This window comes from Periplaneta americana, chromosome 15 (assembly GCF_040183065.1).
Source record: "Periplaneta americana isolate PAMFEO1 chromosome 15, P.americana_PAMFEO1_priV1, whole genome shotgun sequence".
NCBI classification, from domain to species: Eukaryota; Metazoa; Arthropoda; class Insecta; order Blattodea; family Blattidae; genus Periplaneta; species Periplaneta americana.
The window spans coordinates 65,271,030-65,287,749 of NC_091131.1; the positions used below are offsets into that span (position 1 = coordinate 65,271,030).

At 39.3% G+C, this 16,720-nt stretch overlaps 2 protein-coding genes across 2 annotated transcripts in view; one reads left to right on the plus strand and one right to left on the minus strand.

Annotated features, from left to right (window-relative positions):
* LOC138715718 (putative ammonium transporter 2) lies at positions 1 to 16,419 on the plus strand. The gene is made up of 2 exons (XM_069848774.1): positions 1 to 1,591; positions 16,217 to 16,419. The coding sequence occupies exons 1-2, from the start codon at positions 1 to 3 to the stop codon at positions 16,417 to 16,419; spliced, it is 1,794 nt and encodes a 597-aa protein (XP_069704875.1).
* Orc4 (origin recognition complex subunit 4) overlaps positions 13,525 to 16,720 on the minus strand; it is a 15,215-nt gene continuing 12,019 nt past the window's right edge. The window contains exon 6 of the mRNA XM_069847465.1: positions 13,525 to 16,633. Within this exon, the coding sequence (XP_069703566.1) occupies positions 16,469 to 16,633 (165 nt within the window). The 3' untranslated portion in view covers positions 13,525 to 16,468. The remainder of the gene's footprint in view (positions 16,634 to 16,720) is intronic.

The following is a 16,720-nucleotide window of genomic DNA, read 5'->3' on the forward strand; positions in this document are numbered from 1 at the left end:
ATGTGCTTCACGTACCCGCTGTGCAACGGTTCTGCCGTCGCGAACGCGTCCGATGCCGACGACGTGCCAGACATATTCGCGCTGGATCTGGGCGACACCAACTGGGTGATGACGTCGTCCTTCATCATCTTCACCATGCAGACGGGCTTCGGCATGCTGGAGTCGGGCTGCGTCTCCATCAAGAACGAGGTCAACATCATGATGAAGAACGTGGCCGACGTGGTGCTCGGTGGTCTCACCTACTGGATGTTCGGCTTCGCCCTCAGCTTCGGACGCGGACCCTGCACTACGCCCTTCATGGGTTGCGGCAACTTCTTCGTGGACCCGGGCGTACGCGACCCGCTCATGGGACCTATCTTCGCCGCGTTTCTCTTTCAGCTGAGCTTCGCAACCACCGCCACCACCATCGTGTCGGGCGCAATGGCGGAACGCTGCAACTTCAAAGCCTATTGCCTTTTCAGCTTCCTGAACACGGTGGTGTACTGCGTGCCGGCGGGCTGGGCTTGGGGCGAGCACGGCTTCCTGCATCGCATGGGTTACGTGGACATCGCGGGGTCCGGCCCCGTACACCTGATTGGCGGCAGCTCGGCGCTGGCGTCCGCCATGATGCTGGGCCCGCGTCTGGGGCGCTACGACATGGGTGGCGAGCCCATGCCGTTGGGCTCGCCCGTCAACGCCGTCATGGGGCTCTTCGTGCTGTGGTGGGGGTGGCTAGCCTTCAACTCGGGCAGCACATATGGCGTCAGCGGCGCCAAGTGGCATTACGCCGCGCGCGCCGCCGTGCAGACCATGCTGTCCTCGTTCGGTGGCGGATGCGTCGGGCTCGGCTACTCCATGTTTCTGCGCGATGGTCGCCTCGACATCATGGACCTCATCAACAGCATCTTGGGCTCCCTCGTCGCCATAACGGCAGGCTGCTTCCTGTACCGCTCATGGGAATCGCTGGTGATTGGTACGGTGGGAGCCATAATCGCCTGTGTCTGCATGCCGCTCATCGACCGGATGGGCGTCGACGACCCGGTGGGCGCTTCGGCGGTGCACGGCGGCGCCGCTGTCTGGGGGGTCATTGCCGTGGGGCTCTTTGCCGACGACCCGCAGCCTCTCGACACGACAGGGGGTCGCAGCGGCCTGTTCAAAGGCGGCGGTTGGTACATGTTGGGGGTGCAGTCTCTGGCAGTCCTATGCTTCTCGGTGTGGGCCATATGCACCACATGCCTCATCCTATGGTTGGTGAACAAGGTGGTGCCCATCCGCATGAACCCATACGAAGAGCTGCTGGGTGCCGATCTCGTGGAGCACCACATCCGCCACGGACAGGTTGGCGTGAGTCGTGCTCTCTCGGCACTGCGCCCCTTCCACGGAGAAGCCGCTGAGCACGACCTCGAGGATATCAAGGATGTCGGCAGCAACCCCGGTAAATGCAACACTTCAGAAATGAATTCCAAGAAGCAACTTACTATTTCTCTTCCGATATTTTGCTTGTATAGCATCATGTACAGGATAGGCACCAACTTCGGAGCTTGTCGTGATTACTTGCTCTGTAGGACGTTCCCCACAGCTATTGCTCTCAACCGGTCTACTGCAAAAGATGGTACAGTGATAAGGATGATGAGAAATTATGGTAAATAGTAGAAGAGACGGGAATACGTCGAAGAATACTGCTCTAATAATATTTTACTCTACCACAAATCCCATGGAGATTTGAACTTGGGCTTCAAGAATGGAAATACTACTGCTACTTAACAGTGCTACGTTTCCATATAATACTGTTGAAAAGCACTGAAAGTAAAGTTCCTTTTAGCAGCACAATACTTTGTGGTTCGTAGAAAGTCCAAATCATTAAAGGAAGACCAGAGCAGAGACGCATTCACAAAATGTACTTAACATTGTTACCAGCATTATTAACGTACTCCCTTCTTACAGGTGGGCGATAAAGCGCGAACTTCTCATCCGTCTGACTTGGGTTCGATTCCGGTACTGAGTGGAGTAACATTTGTGTGATCGACAAGATCGGATGATGAGGATTTTCTCGGGATGCTTCCGTTTTCTTCATCATTACACATTTTATTTCATCAACACTTTACGTTTCACCCTACTCTTAACTCAATTTAATTTCGTAAAAAGATATGATTTCAGGATCAGATTATGAACTTATGAGCTTTGACGACTGGGACTAGCAGAACGGGGACGCTCGATGAGCGATACCTGCTGGCGGATAGGGGACACTGTGTGGAGTCCTATGAGATGGTCGTGCCGAAAGGGGGCTGACTGGCTGGCTCCCCGCTTCTGTTCGGAATACGATGTGTTTCCTTATGATCGTTACGGACCTGCCAGTGTCGTTCACCTTTACCTCTAAGGACTATACGCTGTACGCTCAATGTAGGCTAACCTGTCTACGTCTCCTTTCTTGTCAGAAACATTTACGGGATCTACTTAAGAAACTAATTAGTTGCTGCAGTTTCCTTTGAAAAATGCAGGCAATATTTTTCCGAATACAATTTTTCAATTTTCTCAGGATACGTAAGCGGAATATGTTTATACACTTTATATTTTTTAAGTTTTCAATTGATAAAAGCCACAGATCAGGCTGCCGTATTGAAGGAGTCACACGGATAATTCTTTCCTCGAACACTGTATAAAGTCCGTCTATAGAATAATGAACTATGAGTGTTATCGCAGAAGTGTGTTGGAAAAAGGCAGAAGCACGCTACTTCTCCGTTAATCCTTAAAAAGGATTCAAATTAGTTAGCATATTAATCTCTTGTATTGAATAAATTCCCTTTGTCTTCCCCTTGTCCTTCTTGAGTTTCCTTTGTTATCCTTGTCGTCCCTTGTTCCCCTTGATTTCCTTGTTCTCCTTGTACTCCCCGTCCTCATTTTTGTTCCATTTTTCTCTTTGTATTCCCCGTGTCCTCTTTGTATTCCCCTTGTTCTCCTTGTATTCTCCCTGTACTCCTTGTAGCGGCGAGAAGAGGCTGTAGTTTTATGTGGCAGTCAATTCCCAAGTTACCTTCCCATACTTTGGTAAGAAGAATAACGTAACTCTACGTAAAAAAATTGGTCCAATTTTCCTCTCACAACTCATAGCGCACCAACATGGAGGGCTAATCATGAAAATGTTTGGCTTTCCGGAGCTCCATAACTTGTGGTTTGGATATTTATATACTCATGGAGTGAAATTATTCCTTATCCGAAACGAAAGGAGATTAGGGACAATATCGTCATCACGCATTCCATTTAAAAATTTACTCGCAAAATTTACGCCTGATACAAAGTTATATCGTGCTAAGACCTGTAACGTCTTAGTCGGATGTTAGTGGTGTTGTAGCAAAGGTTGAACCTTCACGCTAATGTCCTGTTGGTTTGGTTGTTGTGCGAAAAATATTGGCAGCAGGGCAACCTACAAAAATTGTACCTGACATAGAGATGCGTAAGAAACAGCTGTGTTATTGAATTCCCACTGCCGAACAAATTTCACCCATTGACATCCATCGACGCTTGTTAAAGGTTTACGGAGACGATACAGTGAATGCGAGCACAGTGAGGTGGTGGGTAGTGTGTTTCAGCAGTTGCGAAAATGACAGTTTTGGGATAGGCGGGGTGAGATTCTTTTGGATGCCCTGGAGCCTGAAGGAATTGTCTATTTCTATTCTGAAAGGTACAAGCAGTCGCTGGCTAAGCTGAAAGCCTGGATTTCCAGAGTCAGGCCAGAGAAGAAAATCTTTCGCTTGCAACACGATAAGGCCAGGCCCCATATCAGTTTCGCGACCATCGAGCACGTTACAAAATTTGGCTAGACTGTCCTACCACATTCACCATACAGCCCGGATTTAGAGCCTTTAAGACTTCCATCTCTTTGAGCCTATGAAAGATGGACTACGTGAACAACGTTTTCCAGACAAGGATGCTGTCATCGCAGCTGTAACATAGAGGCTTGCCTCTGCTGGTTCAAATTTTTACAAGCGCGGCATGCAGCTCTTGCTCATCGTTGAAAAAAGTTCATAACGAAAAGTGGTGACTATGTAGAAAAATAACTGTATTAGCTGAAATCTTTCTATATTTAACTGTTATTATGCTTTCTATATCTTGTAGTTTCCGTGAAAATAAATAGTCTAGGAGGGATTACTTTTGGAACTACACTCGTACAAAGCACGTTTGCAGCACAGAAATACTCTTACATGTTTCTGGAAGTTTGGAATACATTTACTCTTCAGTAAACAGAAATCTCCAAAGGATGAAAACATGAAAATTCGAGAAGATATTAATATATAAACAATATGTATCTAGGCACTTACCTACATGTAACTCTCCAAACTAATTACTGAAATGAAGATTTCTGAAGTTTCTTAACTATTCATAACTTAACACCACATACATACATACATACATACATACATACATACATACATACATACATACATACATACATACATACATAGGATATACAGAATGGCCCAAAAGTCACTACTCATTATTGAACTTAGATTATGGATTCTAAATTACCCACCTTTCACTTTCATCCGACAGTTACTTATGTAAACATTAGAACGCATTGCCATATAATCAATCAATCAATCAATGAATTAACCAGGTGTCAATAAAGTATAATTTTACCAATCGATCTTTTTTTCATTTTAATTGGTAGTGATTTTTTAGCCATCCTGTACATATATCCTCAGTGGTGATGTATCAGTTGTTAATGTACCACAATTACAAACAAATGAGTCAAATATGCGTAATGCGAGAAACATTTGAAAGCAAAGTCGCACCTATATCCTCAGTAAACAGAAAGAAGTGTCCAAAGAATAAAAACATGAAAATTCGAGAAGACATTAACACATAAACAAACTTGTACGCCTACTTAACTACACGTAATTCTTCAAACAAATCACTGAAACGAAGATTCCTGAAGATTATTTAAATACTCATACCGTAAAACCAAAAAAATATATAGACCCTATATATCCTCAGTGGTGATGAATCAATTATGTCACAGGTTATGTACGACAATTACAAACAAACAAATGAACAAAATATGCGCAATGCGAGAAACATCTGAAAGCCACGTCGAAACTCTATCCACGCCCTGCTACTGTACAGTATTATTCATAGTACATTATAAACGTCGTTTAGTAGCAGACATTGCTTTTTTCGACAATGCAATAAAATGAATTGCAATATTTTTTCATATACCATTCGACAGTGATGGTCTATGGCACACAGTGTGCTAAAAAAGACAATAATTTTCCCGGAGCAGTCTCAAAATGGAACGTTTTTGGTTTTTAGTCTTTCTCTATGACGCACCGTTTTCGAAGAACAGGTTGGGACAGACACTTGTTTATATAGTTGTGTTTGTAATTGGATTATATAAAATATGAATGATTTTAATAATATATTCATAATCTTGAACTAATTTGATACATTTCAATTATTACTGCACATGTTTAAAGACAGAACATGGGCGATTCATACACGATGAATAACATTTTCAAAATGACAAAATTGTTAATCAATAATTCCCTGGCACGTCATTTCGTCAGATATAGACTTAATGAAATTCTCTACGTTTCTCTTCAGCTCACAGATGGTTCTAGGCTTCTTTGCACATCCCCATAAAAAGAAATCAAGAGGGCTTAATCCCTTTTCTTTGAAATCATCCTATCTTGAAAATGTTTTTCCAAGAGTGGAAGAGCCTGCAGTATGTGATGTTGCCCATCTTGTTAGATCCACTGGTGTTCGAAGCCTCCGAAATCGTCTGATTTTTCTATTAATCTTCTTAGGATTTGTTGATATCGTTTCTTGTTGATGGTGAGCGTATTTTCGTTTTCATCCGAAAACCAGAAGGGACCAATAATGCCTTTCGTGCTTAAAGCGCACCAAGCAATGCATTTCGAGGTATGAAGTGGCTTTCCTACACTTCTTCTGGCGGATGTGAACCCCAGAATATCCAGTTTTGAAGATTTACGACATTACTGAGATGAAAATGCGCTTCATGCGTGAAACATTCTAAATCCAGTTCGCATTTTCTTCCATCTTGCGAATGAAATTAACGCACATGTTGTTGCGGACATGTTTGTCATTCGCCGTTAACATATGTTTCACTTGAATTTTGAAAGGAAACAGCTTCAAATCAATTTTCAGCATTCTTCTCAGAGACGTCGGTCTCATTCCTAACTTCTGTGCACGTTTGCGGCATCCTTTACGACAGTGTTCCGCAACTTTTTTTAATCTTTGGCACACAAAAGTTAAGTCCTAATTCATACTGGCACACCTACATTTTCAAACACAGAATTTGTACGGAAACAGGGAAATTAGTAATATTTGGCGTAAACCATAAAACCTGCTTTTAAACAGAACACAAATATAACCATTAAATATTTGTATATTACTTTGCTACTGTATATTCTTATCATACGCAATTATGAATAAATCCACATGCAGTAACATTTTCATTTATTTTAACTCCGAATGTGATCGCATTCAATTAACGGATGTAAAGTGATTTACAAAAGCTACAGTCAAAGAACTCAAAAAATTATTAAAATAAAAAAATTAAAATGCATACCTGTTAGTGAGATATTTGAGCCTGTTTGATTGCACATATCAAAGCAATCCTTGGAGCAACTGATGACAAGGCAACTCTCTCTACTGCCCGCAGTCTCTCACGTTTTTCAGTTTTGATATCATTTTATGCTGAGAAACCAAGTTCACATAAATATCCTATGTCGTTGAAAATGGCAGAAGCATTTTCATGGACATAGCTGATAGTACAGGATATTCAGCCTTTAATGAGAGCCAGTGTCCAGTGGAACCACGGAGAATTTAATTTTAAGGGTTTTGTCTGCTCTCAAGGCGATCAACTCTTCCCGGGCTTGTAAAGAGAGAGAGACATTTCAATGAAAGGTATTGAAGGGATCGCGAATCCAGTCCCATTCATGATCGTAAGTAGGAAAATATTCTCCGAACTTGTCGTGAAGAACTTGAAGTGCTCTACAATTAACGGAATGAACGTGACATCAACTCCTAAAGATAACAAATTTTCAAACATTTCGCATGACTCACTTTCAAGATATTCCAACCACAACTTCAATTTTTCTCTGAAATCTTCAATTTTATCCATAGTGCTCTTTACCTCGCATTTTTCTGTTAGGTTCATTTAAATGGGAGAAGATATTTGACAAGTAGGCTAATTTAGACACCCAGTTTTCGTCATAAAATAATGCAGCAAATGCATGATAATGCGATATTAGAAATGTTTTCAGCTCTTCATGAAGTTCAAAAACTCTCGAGAGTACTTTGCCATGTGACAGCATCTAACATTAGTGTGAAACAGAAGAGACATGTGATCAGAACCCATTTCTTGACCAAGGACTGAAAACAGGCGCGAATTAAGGGGACGTGACTTCACAAAATTAACAATTTTGATAACATCGTCTAAGACTGTCTTAAGATGAACTGGCAATGTTTTGGCAACAATCGCTCCTCGATATAGAAAACAGTGATCAAATCTTATTTTAGGATTAATCTCCCGGACTTTAGCTTCGAAATCTTTCACTTTTCCAGTCATCGCCGCAGCTCCATCTGTGCAGACACTAACACAATCTTCTCACGTTAAATTATTTTCCGGAATGCATGAATCTGTAACGCGACGGCACACTACTTTAGATGTTTTCGTAATTTCACCAACATTTCCTTCACTTTTATGTTCTTTGGGTCACTTTGTTATAAACTTATCCATGTTGCATTATATTGATTCACTTCAAACTCTGCACAACACACACACACAAGAAACAAGAGAAACTACTGAAAAACGTATTTGTTCTCAGGTTTTCCTAAAGCTGAATTTCACAGTACCGTTACCATTTATTGCCGTAACAAATAGCGGCTATTGTAGCTCGTACCACTCCACCGCATGAAGGCAGTTCAACTTCCTTTGTATGAGAAGGGTTGCCTTTTGTTCACTCATATTTACAGTGGGCGGTATGGGATGAGTGCCTCTATTACTTCCTGGAACTAAGGACATTACGTTTTGTCCCGAACTATATTAACTTTACTCTTAACATTCCACGAAAATGAAATATTGGGACGAAATGTGCAACGCTCATGATTTCGAAAAATATTTTAATATATATATTTTCAAGTTTCATATATTTCGCGGCACACCTTGTCCTAAGAATTGGCACACCGGTTGCGGAACACTGCTTTACGAGACTACGATTCAGTGACTGCCGCACGGTTTCAACATATTCTACAGTTCTAGGTTCTACCTGAATTCGCTTTGTTTAGGTTAAGAACGGTTTCATTTTCATTGAATTTCCTATTTGGAGAATTGATCAAGAAGTCGGTGCCCTTCTACAGTTAAAACATCGATGGTACTGGAGCTTCGTCTGAATCGAAGGCTTTGTTTCATTATAGAACAGAACAAACTCTATTCTCAGCAAAACTGTTAAAAACCATTAACATAAACTCGCAAACTTGCTTTGTATTCTGCAACAATACCATGAACAAATGACTAATAACACGTCACAAAATAAAATCGTATTTTATTGGCGCTGCTTGTATTAAAATCCGTCAACACGCCCTGTGAATTTAATCACACAATAGACATTTATATCTGCAAACTATGTAGCTCATATTAAACTTTCAAATACATTTCGGCCATTAGTGTAGCATAGAAGATGGCGCGCTACACTTGTGTTCCAAGGCTGTGTTCGGACGTATAGGTTCGAGTCCCGCTTAGATTATCTGATTCGGTTCTTTATGTTTTCTCCTATTGTAATGCGAATGTCAGATAATTCAATAGCTAATTCTTGAACTCACTTCGCCAAACACCATCGCATTACAACCAATTTCACCTACGCTACAATCATCCTCTGTGATCTCGTGTGTAGTATGCTAGCAAATGGAATACGTAGTTCGCGAGTTCAAACACGACCAATATAATGGATTTTAAGGGCAATATAATCTTAAGAATTGCTTCCTCAGGAAGTGAAGTAAAGCTGTGGTTCCCGTGTAACAGATTTGTGACACGTGAAAGAAATCTGTCCTAATAGAGGTCTCCAGGCAAAGTTTGTAAGTCGTTTTTCGCAGTTGCGTCGTTGGATAAAAATATTACATACCACCACCACCACCACCATCACCAACATACTGCTACTACCGACACTATATAGATAATTTCGCGTTGATACAGCGTCGTTAACCGAATAAACTACTTTTCGCAATAATTGTATATAGCAAGAAATCGTACTACAAAGCTTCAAGTAAAAATAAACAAATTAAAATGTTGTAATCTTATATAAGTATTATATCAAGTCTCTTATATCATTCATATATGATAGAGCCTACCAGAATAATTAATTTTCGCTTATTTTCCAAATAGTGGTCACTCCTCAGTAGCGGTTACTTCTTTGTTTTGGAAACGTGCCAGCTATTCGGAAATTTCACTGTATTGCATAAGTTCTATGACTAATAGGTACGGTACGTTATTTTTTTCAACCACAATTACAGTTGATTTTAAAAATTACAAAAATATGAAAACAAGACGTATGTGATTTCTGAAAGCTATCAACATTTACAAATGTATCTAAATGATTATTGTAATACAGTAAACTCTATGTAAACTGTAAGAATTGTTTATGTACGTATTGTCGCGATATGACTTCCTAAGTTAAAGCGACATAAAATAAATAAATTAAAAAAAAGAAAAAAGACGTATGTACTGAAACTGACTAAATAATCATAAATATTGATTTGGGAGCATTTGCATAAGACGAGAATAATTATTATAGTTGTCCTTTGTGAATATCAATGATAGTCTATTACAAATAAATATCGTTACCTCAGAACAACAGTCAACAGTGGGATATCTCGCAAAACTATTTTAAATACGTAATGAGGATTAAAATTACTATTAAACATCGAGTGCAATGTGTAAACAAAGTTTCTTGTTGTTTTAGCTTCATATTAAATCAAAAGTTTGTTTACACATTGCACTCGATGTTAAATAGCAATTTTTATCCTCATTATTTAAAATATGATTTTTCCAAGATATCCCACTCTTGTTCTGAGGTAACAAAATGTTTAGATAAATGAAATACGACTAATATCCCACAGGCAAAGGAATTAAACTGCGGTCTAAAATAAGGAGGTCGCATATGTAGCTCAGCTCTAGTACTCTGGTCTTCCATCCAGGCGACCCGAGTTCGATTCTCGGCCTGGTCAAGGTACAATTTATTGTGGACAAAACATGTTGCAGGGGATTTCTGACTTTCTCTAGGTACTACCGTTTCGCTCTTTCATTTCACTAGTTAAAATAAGCTGGAATGATATTCTAGAGCAGCGGTCATCAGCACAGAGCAATCTCGGGCTAGCGTCTCTTACCCGCGCATAAGACATCGCACTGGCGTGCATCGTGGCTGCTGGCGGGTATGCTTTCTATCTCTCCCTCTGCACGACAGAGCATATTACGTTGCACTTTACCCATTTCAGCGAGTGCTGACGACCACTGTTCTAGAGCAAGGGTCGGCAGAACGTCAACGTAGGTGACGTCATATGAAACGCAGCCGCTTTGCAAGACGAGGGGTAGTGCTGTCATCCTCTGAGGAGTTTAGTGCTGAGAGGAATGCGGTTCCGACTAGTCTAGCGCGGTACTGGACTGGGAGGGAACAGTGACAGTGGCAATCTGAAAGGAAGTACAATCATACTGAAAACATTCGCCCAATTTACGAGAGCAGTATGCCTAGTAGTTTTCTAACGTATTTTTGGCGAGATAGAGATACAACCATTCGTACTTACCTGTTCAGAGAAGGAAAGTACTGTAGAAAATTTAATTTATTTATTATTTATTTTGGTGAAGTTAAGGCCATTGCACCACCAGAAATACAAATACAATAAAATAAATAAAAAGAAAAATCATAATACAACTACAATAATATAAATAAAAAGAATCATACTATAAAATTTAGTGATTAGTAGAATTGAATTAAATTTGTAAAGTAATCAATTTAAATATACTATACTGCTGAACTCACTTGAGAAGTATAACTACTTCATTTTGTATTTTAAGATATCACCAACAAATGATTTTCGCATTACATTATAGGAATCTGTTTTTCACGATACCAATCATAAATATTCTAAAATTGCAATAGAATAAAAACCCAAAATTTTCCACAGCATGTTTCCTTAAAAATGACTTGTAATGGTGAAATATTTAATGAGTAATTCATATAATATTAACATAGCTAACATCAGGGAGAAGACTGAAGACTGCATATTTTTGGACGATTAATACTTCCCACTCCGCTCGGCTCGGCTTGGTTGTAGCAACAAAAGAATCTACCTGGAACCCCCCGCACTGATGGCAAGAATACCTCAGGTCCCAGCGCTAAACTCGTCGGAGGAAGACAGTAGTAAGCATTAGGTTGGGAGAGGAGAGGACTGAACCTCGCCCGTATAGTCTGGAAATAAGTAATCGAACTATATGATATCTTAGCAGCCTTCTGATGGATTTGAAATTATTCACCAATCAGCCTATCTCGATATTTTAATTAGTGAAGTGAAATCTGGTTCTCCATCATAAGTTGCTATTTGTAATTGCTCAAATGAATGTTGGTCCGTCAATCGGGACCGTGCTTTACATTTAACATGTTTAATTTTTTAAAGAAATTGCTCCATATATATATATATATATATATATATATATATATATATATATATATATATATATATATATGTCGAGCCTAACATTGAAATAAACCTAGCACAAAGTGACCTAAGGAGTGGATCTTTTGAATTGTAGTGAAGTTTCGGGAAATTTTTTAATTTGAGAAATTTCCCTTATTTAGACTTTTTTGCAAAGTTTCAAAATTGTACATCAGAAAAAATAATATTTGGCAACGCTTTTTCCTTAATCGGTATTAATATTACGGAAAAGTACACATGACAAAGGAGTTTTGTATAATGTCTCTTTATGGTGATAATATGAAGCGCTTTAAGTAGTTCAATATATAACAAACATGTTAGATTTTCTTCTTGTGCACAAGAAAAGAATTTCTCTTTCCATTCTTCTACAAATATTCGTTTTGCTGCATTCTTTACGTTTAATGGTTTGGAAAGAGACATGCTGAGTGCCACAAGACGTGAGTTCGTGTGGAAGGATGCATTAGTGAATTGCTCCTGCATAAGTATGACATAAGATGCCGCTTGCTGCATGAAATGCCGACCGCTGTTCTAGGGCTAAGTACAGGTTTCCGATGCTTATATAAATTTGGGGCTCCAGGCCCCAAGGAACTCGTCTGGAGATATGTTTGATTTCTTTTCTGCTTAGTCAACTGTACGAAGACAGGTTTGAACCTCATAAGTGATACCAATATGGCATCACTCATGAGGCAACTAAGTCAGGAGTTAATGGGGTAGTGTGGCCAGCTACTTTTCTCCTCCATTGCATACAAATACATGTTTCATACAAAACTATGCCTAAAATTGGTATTTTAATAGCACCTAAAAATGCCTATTTTGACCTATTAAGTATGTTTTATCTCTAATACGTCAAAAACCCATTCTTATTTCGAAAATTTGTATTTTAAATTCGAAATGTATTACTGGTTCTGTTGGAAATAAAGTACGGGGTAAACTGGAGCAAGTTCTGCAGAGAAATGTAGGACTGAAGGATCTGCGTACTGCTTCAGATATCCTAGCAGGGAAGAACACGGATTTACAATGTAACATTCCTGTCCAACTAGTGTCAAAATTGAAATACGCTCCTGTTACTTCAGTGGATGTGGAGCATTCATTTTCAGCATACAAATTTGTGTTGAGTGACAGACGGCATTGCTTTTTAGTTTAAAATTTAGAAAAAAGTATTAGTAATTTATTGTGAAGCTAAATTATGGATATTAATGGACAAGGCTTGGTAAAAATTGATTATATTTGACTTGTTTGTGTACTGAATTTATGTCTAAAACTTATTTTTCACATTTAATTGTTTAGTTTATGTAGAATAAAGGTTGGTAATATTGTGATACTAATAATATTATGAGAGTTCTTTTTGAGAATTTATTACAATTTTACTAAGCGAGAGGAAGATCGTTTTTTTTTTGCGTCAACGTATTAAGGGAATGTTCGTGGACAAGTTTCTGCACAAAACTGGTCCTTCTCTCGCTCAGCAAAATTATAAAAAATTCTTAAAAAGAACTATCATAATATTATTAGTATCACAATATTACCAACCTTTACCCTATAGGGCTAACTAGTTAGATATTTGTTGTTCTTGTACTTTTACTAGTAGTGGTGGTAACGGTGTATAAGCATTTAAAATTATTAAATTCTAAAAGTGAATTCCTAATGATCTGGAACATGTTTTTAAAGAAAACATTACTTTTTGTTATAGCCTATTTTCAATTCTTTAGAGACTATTTTCTGCACTTTTTAAGCCTATTTTAGGCACCAAAATTACATTTTAACGACCTAAAAATCAGTACCCTACTAATCAGATTTCAGATGTATACAAACAATATTGTTCAAAAAATGTAATTTTATTTATCAGCAAAGAAGGCTTTCTTACAAACTTATTTCATTCTACGGAGTAACTAAGGTTTTCATAGCAGACTTTTTCCTTAAGAATTGTGTAAGTTTTTCTGTTACAGCATGAAAAACCTTACATACTAAGAAGCCAATACATTATTCCTTCAAAAAATATAAATTTATTCAGAAAACATTTCATACAGTTGCATGTGTGGGAGGATACAGCTGCATCAAAACAAGTAACTTATCTCTGAAGAAAACTATGTTGTTGTTGTTTTCTAATGCCAGGCGTTTGACAATAAAGTCATTTGACCTCTTGCACTCCAATATTTTTCAAAGATATTATCATGACCAGCCACTGAAGCAAAGATTTTGAGGAAGAAAACTATGTACAATACAACTAACTTATCTCTGAACAAAGTATGTACAATTGTATCAGAATAAGTACTGGTAGTCCATCACTATGGAGTAACGGTTAGCATGCCTGTCCATGAAATGAGCAGGCCTTGGTTCAAATCCTGGTTGGGACAAGTTATCTGTACCCATTAAGAGCAAATGCTTGTTAACTTTCGGCACTGAACCCTGGACTCAGTTTGTTGGCATTATCACCTTCATATCATTCAGGTGCTAGATAACTGATAAAATGTCGTAAAATATACCACAAAAAGAAGTACAGGTAAGTAATCTCTGAGCAAATCTATGTATTTCCACCAGACACTTCTCAAAGCCCCAGTCATTATGACAACAATGACAACAACATGGCTGTCTTCCTGGACATAACATGAATGTCCCAAGCACTTGATTTTCGCTACAGAATTATATCATGACGGAAGTCGACATTAACATACAAGAGATCAGTTAGTTGCTTTTTCCTCGGCATCTCTCAGTCTTGTAGACTAGCAATTTGACAGCAATAAGATGAAACAAGAAACTGAACTCGTCAGCATTATGAATATCATCTAGTTTATACACCTTTAGAATCCTCTTCGAAACTTCTCTTCTCCACTGAATTGCAGACGAACAATACCATGACACTGTGACCCTGTATATGCACTGAATTCCATAAAGGCAAGTTCTTTAAGGCTATAGTAAGAGGCGAGTTTCGGTAACAAAGAGCCTTATATTATGTGATGTTGTTCAGGACTGTGGAAAAGGGCATTATAGGGGCGAAAACATCAAAAGCAGGAGCGTTATATGACGGATATTTTAACATTAAGGAAGGGTAGGTTGAGGGACCTGAAAAATAAGCATTAAAAGTGGAAAAGTGTTATATGCAGAGGCATTACATCAAGTTTACTATCTTCATTATGTGAAGCATACAGAAAACATTGCAGTGCTCAAGAACATGTCGTTTTCCAATGACCATAATATGTCCTGTGACTTTTTTTCTATGAGACGCATCCAGAAAGTAACTTTTTCTGGAGCTGTTTAGAGACAGAAAACACAATTTTATGGGAAGAGTTATTGGAACAGAGATAACAATTATTGAACTATTTTTCAACATATTGACCACTGTAATTCAGATAATTGTGGGATCAACTTTTGTATCCTGTCTTGTAGAAGTCTGCCACCTGGGTTGGAATCAGTATAGCTGTCTGCACCTATATGTCACTGTGAAAGTGCTGCGGGTGTTGACTTTGCTACATGATAAGGCTTGGCACATAATGCTCAGCGCACAACAAATCTTCAGCAGTTCTGCTGGGAGGTGTTTCAACATCCATTCAACAGCCCAACCTCGTTCCCAGCGATAACCATCTTTTCATACATTTCAAGAAATTCCTGTCCAGTCAACATTTTCACAGTGTCTCAATTCCAGTAGCGATATGTTGAAAAATAGTTCAACAATTGCTGTCTCTGTTCAAATAACTCTTTCCATGAAATTCTGTTTTCTTTCTCTAAACGATCCCAGGGAGCCACTGGCGTGGCTCAGTCGGTTAAGGCGCCTGCCTGCCGGTCTGAAGTTGCGCTCGGGCACAGGTTTGATCCCCGCTTGGGCTGATTACCTGGTTGGGTTTTTTCCGAGGTTTTCCCCAATCGTAAGGTGAATGCCAGGTAATCTATGGCGAATCCTCGGCCTCATTTCGCCAAATACCATCTCGCTCTCACCAATCTCATCGACGCTAAATAACCTAGTCGTTGATACAGCGTCGTTAAATAACCAACTAAAAAAAAACCGATCTCAGGGAAACTTACTTTCTGGACGCGCCTTGTAGTTTCCCAGTAAAGCGTGGTGAATTAGCTGACCCCCACATAACATCCCTCAAGTAATGTGAAGAAATTACACAAATAAGCCAGTTTCTCAGAACATTTTATCACCTTTAAAAATTCACAGTCCACAGTCATATCTGAAACTATGGATCCTGGATCTAATGGTCAACACAGTAACTACTAAACCACTGAGCATGATTAGGCCTACTGAATTAATGTATTAAAATGTAATTTGTTTACATGGCACACGAGAGACACACATTCCATTCTGGTCCCGTCATGAACTATCATTTTGACTTAATTGTAAAAAGATAATCTGTAATATGTACCACTATAACGAATGAGATGTCAATAGACAACAATAAATTGTTTATCTGTTGTTAGAATTGTCATTGTTACTTTCCAAAAATATCAATTCATATGTATCAACTTTGGGATTTATCACAATGAAGTTTCTCTGATTGATTATCTTCTTGATGTACAGGACATGAGAAGTTCATCTACCAGAACTACCTCTCAAACCCAAAACCAGAGGATAAAGCAACAAAACCAAAGACGTCTTCAGCAAAGCAAAAAAACAACAAGAACAACAAACGCAACAAAGTAAGCAGCAAGCAAGACACCCTAGTCACATTGGAGGCATTGACCAAGACAGAGGATGTGCCGAAGTTCGCATGGCTGGACTGAAAGGAGAGGTTCACACCAATGTAGTAAGTGTCCTAATTAGTGAGCACCCTCACTGGTAGCTGCTGGCTGCCCACTGTGCCACCTCGGTGGGCAGGCCCTGGTACTGCCGTACAGCACAGCCTACCTGATCTGAAGTCAACAGAAACCGGTGCAGCTGGAACTCTTTAAGCACGTGGTTATTCATGCCTGTTAGTGGAGCCACCAGCTCCAGGCTCTGAAACACGTGCAAGTACAGATCTTGAGAACAATGGTTTCTCTTAAGAGCGTTCAAACAATTTGAACACACTATAACTATTCTTAT

What these genes read in the sequence shown, in the direction of transcription:
- LOC138715718 (XM_069848774.1), top strand. Translation starts at nt 1, where the DNA reads ATGTGCTTCACGTACCCGCTGTGCAACGGTTCTGCCGTCGCGAACGCG. An exon ending in CCGGTCTACTGCAAAAGATG is followed by an intron (nt 1,592 to 16,216) that starts GTACAGTGATAA and finishes CTTGATGTACAG; the next exon opens with GACATGAGAAGTTCATCTAC.